Source organism: Mauremys mutica, chromosome 23 (genome assembly GCF_020497125.1).
Source record: "Mauremys mutica isolate MM-2020 ecotype Southern chromosome 23, ASM2049712v1, whole genome shotgun sequence".
Taxonomy (NCBI): Eukaryota; Metazoa; Chordata; order Testudines; family Geoemydidae; genus Mauremys; species Mauremys mutica.
In genome coordinates this window covers 11333815-11349746 of record NC_059094.1, presented here as the reverse complement: position 1 = coordinate 11349746, position 15932 = coordinate 11333815, and the positions used below count along the sequence as shown (strand labels likewise).

The 15932-nt window shown below is 45.7% G+C and overlaps 1 protein-coding gene across 1 annotated transcript in view; it reads left to right on the top strand.

Annotated features, from left to right (window-relative positions):
* Positions 1–15932, top strand: part of WDTC1 (WD and tetratricopeptide repeats 1) — a 40324-nt gene that overhangs the window by 3106 nt on the left and 21286 nt on the right. The window contains exons 2-7 of the mRNA XM_044997881.1: positions 4875–4937; positions 8455–8602; positions 12029–12112; positions 13059–13105; positions 14046–14157; positions 15283–15470. Coding sequence (XP_044853816.1) covers positions 8495–8602; positions 12029–12112; positions 13059–13105; positions 14046–14157; positions 15283–15470 — 539 coding nt within the window. The 5' untranslated portion in view covers positions 4875–4937; positions 8455–8494. The remainder of the gene's footprint in view (positions 1–4874; positions 4938–8454; positions 8603–12028; positions 12113–13058; positions 13106–14045; positions 14158–15282; positions 15471–15932) is intronic.

The following is a 15932-nucleotide window of genomic DNA, read 5'->3' as shown; positions in this document are numbered from 1 at the left end:
TATATCAAGAGCCAAGGGCTGGAAGGTGAAGCTAGACACGTTCAGATAGGAAATGAGGCATACATTTTTAACAGTGAGAGTAGTTGACCATTGGAGCAATTTATCACTGGCTGTAGCGGAGTCTCAGTCACTGGCAACTTTTAAACCAAGACTGGATGCTTTCTTAAAAGACGTGTGTTCTAGCTCAAAAGGAATTTACTTTGAGGGAGTTCTGTGGCCTGTGTTATGCAGGAAATCGGACCAGATGGGCGCAATGGTTCCTCCTGGCCTTGGAATTGATAAACTGTGCCTGGGGGTTGCCAGGCCTTTGTTGCTCCTGCTGTTGGACCCCATCCTCTGCCAGGCCAATGAGCCACTTGCACCTACGGGCTGTTGTGCTTCTTATTTTCCCCTCTCATCCCAAGAGGGTGATTATGCCAGTTTAGGGATGAGTGGCATGGAAAGGTGCAATTTAGATTAAGTTTGCAGGATTGTTGCCCATGCTGTATCTGTTGTGTGGGTTAGTTTCATTCTGGGCACATCCAAGCTCCCCTATGGCAGAAAGCTAAGAACCCCTCCATGTTGTGAGCTGGTGCTGCCAAATCCCTAGCTGCTTTCCCACCTGCCTCAATCCCATTCTAACCAGCTTCTTTTGCTGATGGCCCAGATTGTTGAAGTGTTAGATAGCAGCTCTGTCCCCGTTCTCTCTTTCCCCTTGTCCCTAGGAGTTGACTGCTGCTGACAGCACCTCGTGCTGTGTTTCTGCTCCTCACTAGCTTATTTCCCCTACCTTTCTAAGCCTCATAAAAAGGGAATCTTATCAAGGAGCAGTGACATTGTGGTAGGCATGGGGGAAAGAGGTGGGTGGAGCTAGTGCATTGGTGAGTACCAGTTTGTATTGGATGGGTGAAAATAGTTTGTGTGTTGAGGGGGAAGGTTGTGGAAGTTTTTCCTTGAGATAAATTGTATTTCTGAAAGGACCATGGGGAGGTAGAAATCAAAAAAATGCCCCCCCCCTTTTTTTGGCCTTGGATTTACAGTCTGAAAACCCTGAATTATGTCCAAAAGGTTTGGGATTAGATCACTAATTTAATGACAACCTCTGTGGTTTCCTAGTGGACTCCTATTCACTTGGCATTGGCAGAACTTTTTTGAAGAGTAAGTGATACCAGATTTTAACTTTGAAGTACAAAAACTGTCAGACTCACAGGAAACTTTTGTATACATGTGTACCTTACTGCATGTATAAGAGAGGTGTGTGGGAGGGGTGATTTGGGGGGAGGAAAGCTAGTTAATGGGTTAAACTAAATCTGCTGTTCATACAAAAATCTAGTAGGATTCTGAGATACAAAACAGATCAAGAACTACAGCTATCTGCATTTTGACTGTAGTGACTTCCTCCTGCTGGGAACAGTTGGAGTTTACCAAGAAGGCACAGAGTGTTCTTGAACAATTAGCAGGACCACTGGGTGAACTAGTCTGGTAAATCTTGTAACTCTCTTTTGTGGAGTGCTTTGGGAGTGTCTTTCCCGGAAACTGCTGCTGTCTGTGCTCCTAAAGTATTGTAACTCCACAAACATTAACTGGCAGGCTGGTGAGGCCAAAGCCAGTAGGATTCTGCTGATCATTAACTTTTGGCTGCAAACTTTGAGATCAAGCATCACAAAGTGTCAGCTGCCTTTCTAGACCTTGCCTGTTCTCCAGCATCACTTGCACAGGATTGTTCTGTTATGAATTATGAAAAAGTGCTACAGAGGATGGGGAAGGGGGGGGGGATGGGGGAAGAGTGTGAGAAGAGTGTAAGGATGAAATCCCATCTGCAGTATCTCCAGACTTTGTGGAACGATGTGCAGCAGGTAATTGAAGGAAAAATCTGTTCTGGATTAACTGAGTTGATCATAAGGACAACTGCATGAGATTTGTATGGGAAATATGTTCCGATGTGGCCTAATACCCTGTCCTGTTTATATTGCTTTAGTTTTTTTAGTAGTATAAGAGTTCAATGTTGCATGTACCCAGAGTGAAGTTACCCACAGCACAGATATTGCATTGGTAGTAATAGTGTAAGTTTACCCTAGAATGTGGCACAATGGTAGGGAGCAATCCTCTCTTCCCAAGAGATGCCAGTGCCTGCTTGAGGGTCTTCTAAATGCATTTGCCGCTTTGCCTCTCTGAGACTACCAACAGGGAGGGGAAATTCTGATGATGATTTTGTGACATGGATACTCTACTAGGAACAGATCTGAAACACACCCACTTGTTTTGCACAAATCATCGAAAAGCCAGTGGTGACTAATTCTCTATTGTCACTAGTTTGAATCCAGCCCAGATCCTGAAGGTGAGAAGGCTCTGTCTCACTACTAATTCCTTGACATACCCAGTCCCCCTACCTCATAGCAGAAAAAAGTCTTATTTTAGAGGTTAGAGGGGAGAGATCAGGAAAATGGAGGGTATCGGACTTTCTGATCTTGTCTCTGACCGAGATGCTAATACTGAACCTTAAGGTAACAAAATAAATCAATTAGTGCTTTCTCTCTTGGTGGAGGATGCTATATGGAGTGCAGGGAAAGAAACAAAGTGAATGAAGAGATGGGAATGAAAAGGGATTCCTAGTAAAGGAAAGAAAATGGTAGAAACTAGTTGGAGTCACAGGTGGGATGAAGAAAAATGTGGTTGTATTAAACCAAGCCTTGTAAAAGTAGATCTGATGCCCCTTATAGTTCTAAATATTAGCTGGCTTCCAGGGCATGGCCTGAGGTTTTTCCATTAGGTATTGGGTCACACTGTACTTCCTGGAGCACCTTGGTTTTTCCTGCAACGTCTCTGTCCCATCTGAGTTTTGTAGCCTGATCTGGCTCATAGCTTGAGGCGCTGTTGCTACAGACTGCGGTGGGGCATTATGATGCCGGGGACATTCAAGCACCTCCCTGACAAAATACTCCCAGCTATATGGTTCAGAACTATATATAAAATAAACAAAATTAAACCAGCTTGCTTTTAAACAGATTTCAGCCGGGGTGGTACAAAATATGCTTTTTTGAATAACTAGGAAATATCTAAAAAATGAGCCACATGGGCCGAGAGACCTGCTGCTAGAGAAGCATACATTGACTGATACAGTCTGTTGGGGGTAACAAATGTGCATGCCCTTTTGTGGGACATCCAGTAACCATTTGGCCAAAATAACTGGAAGCCCTTAGATGTACTTCCCAGGAGATCCATAAGGTTTAAAAGCCTTAATCTAAACTTTATTTTGGGATCTGTTTCTAAATTAATCAGGGACTATTATCTTTAAATCTTAAGAGTAAGATAGCATGGCTAGCAGAGTGGCACTCCGGTTTATTAATAATGAGCACTTGTAGAGCGCTCATTATCTGCAAAGCACTTTAAACACCAGCTAGCCTATGCAACACTCTTGTGGGTTAGGTAAGCATCAAACATATGATGAAAGTGAGTGTGATTTGCAGATGATGTCAAATTGGGGGTTTGGGGGGGTTGCTTTTACTTGTAGTTTTGAATTCTGATCCTCTCCTCCCTTGACAAATTGGAGAACTGGTCTGAAATCAACAAGAAGAAATGTAATAAAGACAAGTGCAAAGTACTATGCTTAGGAAGGAAAAAAATCAAATACACAATTACAAAATGGGCAATAGCCGGCAAGGCAGTAGTAGTGCTGAAAAGGATCTGGGGGCTATAGTGGATCACAAATCAAATGACTCAACAATGATGCAGTTGCGGAAAAGGCTAATATTCTGGGGTGTATTAAAAGGAGTGGGTAATTGTCCTGCTCTATTGGCAGTGGTTGGGCGCTCAACTGGAATATTTTGGCCAGTTCTGAGCACTGCACCCTTTAAGAAAGATGTAGACAAATTGGTGGGAGTCCAGAAGAGAGCAACAAAAATGATAAAAGGTTTAGCGAACCTGACCTATGAAGAAAGGTTTAAAAAAAAACTAGGCATGTTTAGTCTTGAGAGAAGATGGGGCAGGGAGGAACCTGATAAATCTTCAAATATGTTAAGGACTGTTACAAAGAGGATGATGATCAATTGTTCTCCATGTCCACTGAAGGTAGGACAGGAAGTATTTGGCTTAATCTGTAGCAAGGGAAATTTAGATAAGATGTTAGGAAAAACTTTTGAACTATAATGGTAGTTAACCTCTGGAGTAGGCTTCCAAGGGAGGTTGTGGAATCCCCATGTTTTTTAAGAGCAGGTTAGACAAACACCTTTGAGAGATGATCTAGGTGTCCTTGGTCCTGCCTCAGTACAGTACAGGGGGCTGGACTAGATGACCTCTTGAGGTCTCTTCTAGTCTTAACTTTCTTTGACTTTCCCAGGACTACAGACCATGTCTGATTTAGGATTAGAAGTTGGGAGTTCCTGGTTCCCAGTCCCCTTCTCAAACCAATAGGTGATAATTCAGGGCCTGCAGTCCAACTGGATAGATGTTATCTTGAAGGATTTAGGATCTTGCAGACTTGGTTCACTGCTCAACAGGTCTTCAGAAGCGGTAGATGAAGAAAGCAATTTTTCAAACTTTATCTCCAAACCATCACCGCTTCCAAGACACACAGACTTACAAAATTCTTCCAGACCAGTGTTTAAAATCTTATAAAATTCAAAATCAAGACCAAATTCTTACTGGGCAAAAGTAAACTGCTTACTCTCATACTTTCCAGCTTGACCATTTTGTCCCAAGCCATTCCTCTTGCTCTTGTATCAGCCAAATGTCTTTTCTGGGATAAGGGGGATGGGGTGGGGGGAGGTATTTAATAGAACTGCAAATTGTTCAGTGCAGTGGTGATAGTGACTTTAAGTTGGGACAGTCCTTTGCAAAGACACGTATCTTGTTGTAAAAGTAACTTACCCTTTTCCCTTTTTTTTTTTTACATTTAGTACTGATGATACACAGAATTGGCAGACCTGAAGGCAGAAATTCTTCATATTACTGCAGAACAGGTACAGCATGGGAAGCAGTGGGGCTTTTATGTACCCTGTCCCACTAATATTCCTAAATCATGCCCTGGAATGACCACCAGTACAGGCAAAAGGGTAGCTGAGCCCTGTTGACTGCTCTGAGAATCCTAACAAAAGGCTTCATTGGCAGTTATGTGGATGCTTGTCCACTGAGAGCAAAACTATGACCTCCCAAACTCATTCCAAATGAGCTTCCAAACAGCTGGCCAGCTGAGCATAACACCCTTCTGGTTACAGCAAAACTGAGCTGAGTCTTAATGGTCAAACAAGTTGAGAAGCTCCATATCTCATTACTCAATCCTGAAAGCCGGCCACTTTCTCAAAAATAGCGAATGACTGGCTTGTCTCTGTGCTCCTTCAGCGAACTGGTTGTTCAGGATGTTCAAAATTGCGGGGGGGATTTACTTATAAATGGAACTTTTAAAGAAACTGTAAATGCCTTTCTTGGGCCACTTTTAACAAGTTGCAGAATTTGGGAAGTCCCCTACGCTTGGCTAAAATGCCAGTTTGTGTTGGCCTATGTGGAGAAGGAGGGGGATCTGCATTTTTATTAATATTTTTATGTACCTCAGCTTACCTGCTTGGCATTCCAACTGACCACAGCCTTACATGGGGAGAGACTGAGAGGCAGAGAATGCAACAAGGGCAGTCAGTCTGAGACAGAGGCACTGTGGTGTTTCTGGCAGCCAGGCTTGCCTATGTTTTTGAAGAAGTGATAAGATTTAGGCAAGGCCCAGGTGTGCAGACCTCTTGGGATACTAACCCTTTTATCTGTGTGCAATGTACCTTGGGGTGAATGGACCATATGTCTATTTACAAAAAAGTGATTCAAAACCACTCTCTCTACCACTGGTCACAGGTTCATGGAGGTCACTATTTTGTAGATGCCAGATCCAGTTGGGCCTGTCATGTAACCACTGTTGGAAATGAGATCTGATTCCCCAGGCAGAGTTGTAGAACCATGGGGTTCTCACCAGAGAGGGGGAAGGTAATTAGTGAAGGCTGTCATTGGGGGTGCACTCGTGAGGGACTGCAAAGGGGTATAGAGTACTAACCGTACACTGGGAATAGGGGGTTTTGTAGCCTGGCAAGGCAATGTAAAGTTGAGTGAACCATGGAGATTGACTCTGGAAGAAGTGCAGGTAGAGACCCATTGCTTGGAAAGATTGCCTGCGGAGGTACTGTGGGAAAGATCACAGGTAAAGCTTACTGCTGAAAAGTCAGTCTGTCAAAACTTGAAGCTTCCCTTCCCAGAGAAGTCAGGAGAAATTCTCTTATCTTCACTCAAAGCCTAGCAGAAAAGTGACTGACTGGAAACAGTCTTTACTGGTTTCTCTGACAAAGTAGCTTGTTTTGCACATTGATGTGTTTTACCCAGGACTGGCCTTGGGCACAAGTAATGGTTTGGTGCCCTGTGCTTCTGGGGGCCCTGCAGTTCTGCCTCTGAGTCAGGCTGATCTCCCTTGCCCAGTGTTGGGCATAGAAGGGGAAGTAGGAGCCAACTCCCCATCCCCGTTCCGCACAAAGTATCTGGAATGGAGTGTGACAATCTTATTTGTTGCCACTGGGTTTGCTGCTGGGCTAACCACAGAAGATGATGTTATGTTCCCTTTAGGAATTTATTAACATTGTTGGTAAACTGGCCTGGATAACCAGAGGTTAGTTTAAAAAATCTGATAGTTTAATCATCTTACCTCACGGTTAGAAATATTGATGACTCGAATGCATTCACAATGCTGCCTTTTAACACTGAGTCTGGGAGGTGGGATTAATATGGGTAATGTTAAGATCACTTAAAAATGTAAGGTCTCTTAATGGGCATACACACCAGCTGTCTGGTATCACTTCATGTGTAAATAAAATCTGGATTGAGTGTGCATGTCTAGTGGCAAATTGACTGCATCGGCCTAGACTCAGCAAAGGCCCAGTAGCGTTGGCCATACCTAGATACAGTACAGACATGCTGTCCAAACTCCCCTCTTCTCATCCTGATCTGCAGCACCTTCTGCTATTCAAGCCCTGAACTTCTGATGTGCAGAATTTACTAAATTTTGTTTTAAGATGTGTGCAAAGAGGTAAGAATAAGACAATAACAATCAGTGTCTCTCCTAATCTGTTCTAGGAATTGTTCCCAGACTTCTGGGGTGACGGGCTATCCCACCTTGTTGTTTCTTCTCTCCACAACACCACTCAGCAAGACCTATTTATTTGATCGACTGCTATGCACTGCTAAAAAGTTCATGTTTAGGTGTTCTAACTTCCCTGTTATTCCTGAATTTCAATCTCTGCTTAGCATTTCCTGATTCTTACAGGTTTAAATAAGATCCTTAATGTTACCCTTATTTGGAGTTGTATACTGAGAGCAAGCTAGATTAATACTCATGAACTCTCATTAAAGAGACTGTCACCTTTAGTTCTGGTACCCCATAACACAGAATGTATATTAAAACCTGAACTTTCAAAGCTGGGTTTAGAAATATTGAAACAGTGACAGGTACAGCATCCTTAGTAACTGAATGAGGTTAACCTCACTGGGAGCTGATGTTTTATTTATACTCCATCAGCTGAACCTCCTGTTGGGGAACAGGATTGAGACACAAGAATGTATTTCACATTCCTATGCTGAGACTCAAATTTCAAAGCCTTTAGGCAAGTTATGTTAATTTACTCCCTGAAAATTAACCACCTTTATTATCTTGTTTAGTTTGTTCAAAACAGGTCCCTTCTTGCATTCAAAAAGTCACCAGTTGCTGATCTGACTGTCAAGATGGCAGCGATGTCTGATGACTAATCAGCCTTTATCATATCGAAGGAACACTTAGGCTCTTCTAGTAATTTACTGTAGTTCATAATCAAATGTAGTGATAATCGGTTGCATTCAGTTGCAATTTGTTTTTCTTTTAAAATGGAGCCTCCTGGCTAGAAGCAAAAGCCTAAAAGCATACATATGAAAGAGCTTGTACACACTATCACTTATGTCTGTATAATGTCTGTCGCTCAGGGGTGTGAATAAGCCACCTCCGGAGTGATATAAGTTACTCTGACCTAAGTGCCGGTGAGAGCTTATCCTGCCAACATAGCTACTGCCACTCACGGAGGTGGTTTTATTATGCCAATGGGAGAGTTCACTCCTGTCGGCGTGGAGCGTCTTCACCAGATGCACTGAATCGGTGCAGCTGCACTGGTGTAGTGCTTCTAGTGTAGACTAGCCCCGAAAGTCCACGTACTCTTATTACACTGATTTGGGTCTCTCCTACCCCCAACCCAGACTTGCATCCTTGATAGCCTCAGTACTTTCAAGGTCTCTGCTGCTGACAGGGCTTCCCTCTTGCTGTCAGCCATCTCCCTTCTGAGTCGCTGCTTCTCACTCCTGTGCTAGGTGGAGGAGCCTTGCTCGAGGCTCACCAGTTCTTTTTGGGAAGGGAGCTCAGCGCTGCCATTAGTTGGAGACAACACTTAATTAGCATGACCTGTTAAGTTTTTCTTTCTCTGTTTGTAGGTAATTAAATGTCTTTACTGTGGATCTCTGCTTTGTTGGAATGCTTGGATGCACTGCAGCTCCTCCTATAGCTTTCTTTTGTCTGCCTCATTGTGAGAAGATGGCAAAAGTAAACATTACTCGAGACCTCATCCACAGGCAGATCAAGGTATGTGTCATTCAAGAGTCTTATTTGTGGTTGGTGGATGGGTAAGGAGAGCGTCTGTGGGGATAGTCCTCACAGAACTAAATATCTGCCATTTCCCTCACCCTACCCCCAAAATATCTTGCTGTGATTTTGTTCGCTCTGGGAAGGATTCACACTTGGCTGGGAAACTTTGCTGCAGGAAGTTGTGCTGTGGATTAGGTAGGGCAGCACTTTCTTCAGAGTAGATAGATATTGAACTAGTCCCCAAGCATAGTGTTGGGGATACTGTACTGATGGAGTTACCATCTTGGATGACACCCAAGAGGTTCTGATGACTTGTGATAAATTAAAATCCCTTTAGTAGATGAGAGGTGTTAACCTCTAAGTCCTGACCAAGTTTCAGCTGTGACAATTCTATTCTTTAACTTCCTGAGCAGTTTCCTCTGGACACTTAAAACGTTTTTCTTTCCTAAACTGTTGTGTCGTGCTAGTATCTGTATTTCTAAGGCACTCATTACCATTGTGTCTTGGAGTTGTAGGATGGTATTTAAATTGTTTGTGTCTTAAATTTGTAAATGTTTGCAAGCGAATGGGATGAAACATGCAAGCTTATAATCGTGCTAGCACTGCCTCCTTTCCAGGTACTGAGCAGGAGGGCAGAACATCCAATGCTCTGACTTAATTTCCTGCACTATGGCCCTGTGCCCACAGTGAAGAATGCAGTGGAACCTGATTGTTGGTGCCATATTGTAGGCCACTAAAGCAGTGACTTTCAAACTTTTTTTTTTTCTGACGACCCAGTTGAAGAAAATTGTTGATGCTCATGACCCAATGGAACTGGGGATGAGGGCTTTGGGGTGTGGGGATGAGGGCTGCGGGGTGGGGCCAGGGATGAGAGGTTTGGGGTGTAGGAGGGGGCTCTGGGTTTGGGGGGGCTCAGGGCTGGGGCAAGGGATTGGGGCATGGGGTTGGGGTGCAGGCTTATCTCAGGCATAGGTGCTGACTCCATGGGTGCTCCAGGGCTGGAGCACCCATGGGGAAAATTTGGTGGGTGCAGAGCACCCACCGGCAGCTCCCCGATCCGCCCCCCCCCAGCTCACCTCCGCCTCCTCCCCTGAGCCGGCTGCCACGTCCTGCTTCTCCCCCCTCCCTCCCAGCACTTGCGCCGCTAAACAGCTGTTTCGTGCAAGCCTGGGAGGGAGGGAGGGGGGAGGAGGAGGAGGAATGCGGTGGTGCTTGGGGAAGAGGCGGGGCCAGGGCAGAGATTTGGGGAGGGATCCAATGGGGCAGGGAGGGGGCGGAGTTGAGCGGGGCCAGGGGCGGGGGGGGGCGCGAGCACCCACTGGTGCCAACAAAAGTTGGTGCCTGTGACCTCAGGTGGCTCCCAGTCAGTGGCGCAGCAGGGGTGTTAAGGCAGGCTTCCTGCCTGTCCTGGCATTGCGGGTCACGCTGCGCCCTGGAAGCGGCCAGCAGCAGGTCTGGTGCCTAGGCGGAGGCATGCAAGCACCTCCGCGTGGCTCTTGCCCGCAGCTGTTGCCCCCCAGCCCCCATTGGCCGGTTCCCAGCCAATGGGAGTGCAGAGCTGATGCTCAGGGTAGGGGAAGCGCACAGAGCCTTGTGCCCCCCTCCCACCTAGGAGCCAGACCTGCTGCTGGCGGCTTCCAGGGCATAGCACGGTGTCCAAACAGGTAGGGACTAGCCTGCCTTAGTCTGGCAGCACCATTGATGGGACTTTCAACAGCCTGGTCGCCAATGCTGACCAGAGCCCCTGCGACCCAGCACCTTACATTCCACAACCCAGTACTGGGTGGGGACCTGTAATTTGAAAACCACTGCACTAAAGTATACACGTGCTGCTCTGCCACGCTCTCTAGACTAAAGTGCTAGGTGCTCAGTGGTTTGGGCTCAGGATACTTAAAAGATTGTCTAAAGCTCCAGGCAAGGACTTCAGGTAAGATTGCCAACAGTCCTGTATTATAAGGGATGTCCCTTATTTAAATAAAATATTGTCTTGTGCTGATTTAGTGGGGGACAGACACCTTTTATCCCAAACTTCAACTAGGGTAGTGCTACTGGTTGGCAACTTGATCTGGTGCACAGGGTCACAGTGCCACTCAACTTTGGCCCAGCCACCCCTCAATCATGCCTTAGCAGCCCCTGGACCTCTGGGTTTCTCCTGTATTTTTGAATTGGTGTTGGCAACCCATCTGCACAGTTCTGTTCTTCAAGCACAACGGAACTATGCTCACCAAGGGTAGACCCCATTCGGACATGGGAGTGGAGCTTTCTCCAGGGTCGATCCAAAAGTGTGGAATGAACTTCCACAGGAATTAACCATCAGACCCTGCGACTTTCTGCTCCAAGTGCAAGGTGCACACTCTTGAGCTTGCTTTTGCAAGTACAAGCAGTATACATGTATTCTATCAAATTATCTAAAAACACATTTATCCTTGTGGGGGAGAGAGAACTACACATGACGGGTGTGGATTTTGTTGCTGAACATACTTCCAGAAGGGGCTCAGATACTGTGGTCACAAGGTCTATATAAGAAGCTTAATAGTGCAGAGCCTCTCTGCATTTCATGAATAAAGAGTTAGGGTGATATATGGTGTAACTAGGAATATACGGCCTCTGCAGTTAGTCTCCCTTCATCCGAGCCAACTACTAACCTATCTATGATCTCATTAAGGAACACAGGGAAACAACCGTCCTTCATTTTCCTCCTCTTCTTCGTTTGTATTGGCACAGCATTGTGGTAACTGTTCTCTTCTCTGTGGAACAGCCTGTGCTAATGGTACTGCAGTTGTGTGCCTCGGTTCTGTTCCTCTGTCTGTGAGGCAAAGAAGGCTGTCCAGTTCAATACCCCAACTAGCTCCTGTCTAGTGGTTAAAGGTCTTGGGAAGACTGAGAATAGCCTTGGAACAGTGAAAATGCAAGTGCGGATTTTGTAGTAAAATGACACTTGGCCCTTCAGGACAGGGTTGTATGTGTCATGGTAGCTTTTCTGAATAGCTCTAATCTAGTGCTTGTGTTTATCCTTCAGCTGTGACTTGAAGCTTCTGGCCTTCAGCTTGTTCTTGCCAAAAGATCAGACCTCCTTCTTCAAACTCTTGGGTGTATCTTTTTGGCAAAAAATATAAAACAGGCAACCCTGTTTTTCTTTTCCTTGGGTCACCCTGATTCCTATCTCGGGTGTCTGGCAATTGGGGTTTTATCATGAATAGTGGTGAAATGATGGCTTCTCTCTTTCTGAACTGGAGAGTACAAAGTACCCTGTGCATGAGTGTTCTTCACGCTGATAAGAAAACTGTGCCCTTGCCAGCGGAAAGGCATCTGGCTGGTGCCATGGCCCATTTTGGGAGGGAGGTTGTGTGTGTTTTTCAATGTGCGGGATAAGGGAGTGTTCTGTGCTTGCTGTAGTAAGTGTGGTGGTTTTCCTTCACGTAGGAGAAGGGCGCCCTGGGCTTTGAGCGGCACTATCACGTCACTGACCCATTCATCCGACGCCTGGGCCTGGAAGCTGAGTTGCAGGTAAGTGAGCAGTGCAAGAAGAACTAAACTACCCTCCTGTTCCACATTAAACTGCGTAACACACACCTGTCTGAGCTCTGTAGACTTGTACACTCTCTTTTGTGCCCTCAATATGGGGCACTTCTAGCACTATGCTAGAGCCAGGAACAGTGTAGTAGGTTAGAGCGTACATGACTCTACTAATGCACCTTACACCAGCTGTCTTGTACCCGGGACAGGCACTAATCCTACTCATAGTTGTTTTTGATATAGGCAAACCTCTCCTAGTTCAGTCTCATGCCCTGACTTCTTCCTGTGATATTTGTGACTGCAGCAAGTGCCTTAGAAACCAATAAATGAACTGTCACACTGCAGTCTGACGCTCCCGAAACAGATTACAAATCTTTGAGAGTTTGTCTTCCCATTGGTACAAATTCAGATTTTTTTTTCCTCCTACACCCCTCTTCAACTCCATCTTTCTCTCCTCCCTAAATCCACCCCCAACCTCCCAAAATGCTGACGGGGCACTCCAGCCATTCCTTTTGTAATCCTTTGTTAGATAGGCTGGAAGTATATTGCACATTCACCCAAAAGCAAGATGCTTCTCAAAGGGAGGTAATGAAAGCACATCTTCCCTGCATGCCCCAAGGATCTGTGCACATGATTCTCAGCCTAGCCAAGAGCTTTTGAAACAAAGTCACCTTTCCTTGTGTGCAGCAGTATCTCTGCATTAGCCTCGAAGGCTGAGCTGCTATTGTATCCAGTTGTAAATTATTATTTTTCCCAACAAGCTAGAGCATGCCTTTCTTTCCTGGAGGTGCCTGTCTGAGGTGTGGGTAGGGGTGTCTGAAATGGAAAGCTGTTTACATCAGAACAAGTTGTGTGGGGTGCTTGCTATGTCCTTGTTTCATAATAGTCCTTGATAAGTCTGCAGTTTGTGTAACATTCTCTTCCCTTCTTTGCTCAGGGTCACTCTGGATGCGTCAACTGTCTAGAATGGAATGAGAAAGGAGAGTGAGTATGTGTCTCGATTCAGGATGAACAAACTGATAGCCTAAACTCTCCCATGAGTGGGCTGAGGATCATCTTATCATAAGGGGTCACTTTCTCTTCCCAGTGAAGTGAATGAGGGCGAAGGCTAAAGGTTTTGAACTATACATCCCAGATTTTAGAAACAAGGCTTATTTTGTTGGCTACGTCTGGAAATGCTCCTCTTGTGAGTTTGTAAAGGAAACGGGCTGGATGGCAAGTGAAGGATCCTCTTCCATAGAGGGCTAGAGTCCCATCCACTTAACTAGGGTTGTGGCACAGTGGATCTTTGGGATTTGTACCCTTATATGGGGCTGGGGTGGTGGATTTCTTTCTTTTTTTTTTTTCCCCTACGCTGTAGTCTGAGTGCTTCTCTGGTGGGGAAGCAGAGTGTAGGGGTAGAGGGTGGAAGAGTCCCTCTCTCCATCTAATAACCTCCTTCTCTGCACTATCATATGCTAAAGCATTTGTGTTTAATAACTAGCACAAGTGAAGTAAACAATATCCACCTGGGAAATAAGTGTAAGGGAAAGTCTCTACTGTGTTTTGAGCCAATTACCACGGCCTACATTCTGTCCTGTGGTCCTCACCCAAATCCACAAGTCAGTTGGAGTTTCATGTACTTGAGGGAGGAATTTGGCTCCAAGGAGTAGTTCTCAGGCTGAAGGTCATGGCATCTGTTGGCATCACCGTCTGGTCACCTGTTCCATGCCTCTTCTGCTGAAGTAGGCCAGTTCTGCCACTTGTGCCTGCTTCTCCTGACACACATGCTTATGAATCACTGCATGGATTCTGGTGTGGGGCACATTTGAGGACCAGTTGTGAATGACGGGATGTGGGCTGACAGGATGAGTGAATGAGCAGCTAATCACAGCTGGGAATGGAGCAATGCTTGTAGCACTCTGCTCTCTTGGTTTTTTTTCAGCTTGCTGGCTTCTGGCTCCGATGACCAGCATACCATTGTCTGGGATCCCCTGCATCACAAGAAGCTTCTTTCTATGCACACAGGGCATACTGCGAATATCTTCTCTGTCAAGGTGAGTGGGGCTCCAAGTGTGCGTTTGAAAACGAGAGGTGGAAAGAGGGCATAGCCAGATGGGGCTCGGTGTTTATGATTTGCATGAAAATAACTTGTTGCTGAGGAATATTTTTCCATAAGCAAGTTCTCCAGAGAGTACTAAATTTGAAGACTTCCAGTATTAGGAAAAGTTATATTAGATGTAGCATTCTGCATCTCAGCCTGTGCAGTTCTCTGAGCTTGGTCACATATCCATATAAATACTGGCAGTGGTGGCTATATGCCAGAGAACTGCATTGTGTGTCACGTTGTTGGAGACTTAGAGACTTGTACAGTAAGCATATGCATGGAACATACGTAATTACAGAAGGTTACTCCACGTGCATAGAGAAAGGATGATCCAGTGTTTAGGGTGCTAGCTTGGGACTCGGGAGACCTATGTTCAGTTCCCTGCTCCTCACAGACATTCTGTGGGGCCTTGGGCAAACCATTTAGTCACTCGAGTGTGCCTCAGTTTCTCCATTTTACAGCTGGGGATAATAGCATTTCCTTACCTCACTGTGGGTGCTGTGAGGATTAAAAAGATTGAGAGGTGCTCCATTATTACATTAATGAGCACCATATAAGAACCTTACATAGATATCTGGCCACGTGGTTTTTGATCGCTGCTCTGCTGCAGTTGGGAGTGGCTTACATCGCCCTGTGCAATGTAACAGATGTCTTTAAATGGAGGAAGAATTTGCTGTCAAACCATCCCTCCTTCCAGAAGGAAAACTGGAGATGGTCACTTGTGTTATGCTGAGTGGTAGCCAGAGTTGGCTGCATGCAGAGCCCTACAATCTAGACTCAGTCTTGCCTTCTCTGTAAATGCTGCAAGAAGGCAAGAGTTGCTTGGCCTGTTTCAAATAAGAATGACCTGCCATCCATAAAGCTTTGATTTCCCAGCCAGGAGCTCCTGTTCTACTGCATTGTTGCCTGTTGTGATCCAAGCTCTTTCAGGATGTAACTGTAGCTACAGCAGCTTGTTGCAAAGGGAGACGCAGCCGCGGCCAGGCTATAACTGACTAAGGTTGGATGACTGTAAAGTGGCAGTTGAAATGTCTAAAGCTCTTCCAGGTTTGAATCCCTGTCCTTCCTTCCACAGTTCTTGCCACATTCAGGGGATCGGATCCTCATCACCGGAGCTGCAGACTCCAAGGTGCATGTTCATGACTTGACTGTCAAGGAAACCATCCACATGTTTGGTGACCACACCAACAGGGTCAAGCGTATTGCCACGGCCCCAATGTGGCCCAACACCTTCTGGAGCGCAGCAGAGGATGGGCTCATCCGGTAAAAAGCTTTGGTGCTCATTCTGGGGAGTAGCTCTTGGTGCTGTGAGAGACCTTTATCAGAGTAGTCTTGCTTGAGTGGTCACTGACACCCTCAGTTCACTCAGTTCCCTGCCCCTTCCTGTTGGGTTGGCACAGTTCTGTTAATAAATGAAGGGGAACTTTGGTTCACTGGTTTGACTATTACTGACACTGTCTGCTTCTTGTGACCTTATTTATTATTTGTATTGCCGTAGCCCTAGTCATTCACCTGGACCCCATTATGGTAGGCGCTGTACTCGGAACAAAAAGTTGGTCCTGCCTGAAGGGGATTACAATTTAAGTATAAGACCAACAACAGATGGATACAGTAGGCGAGGGTACAAGGAAGCAATGAGACAATATTGGTGATAGGGCAGTGGTCTCAGCACACCAGCCACCTAACGGTTGTCAAGTACTTGGTAGGCCTCGTGGCAAAGAAGAG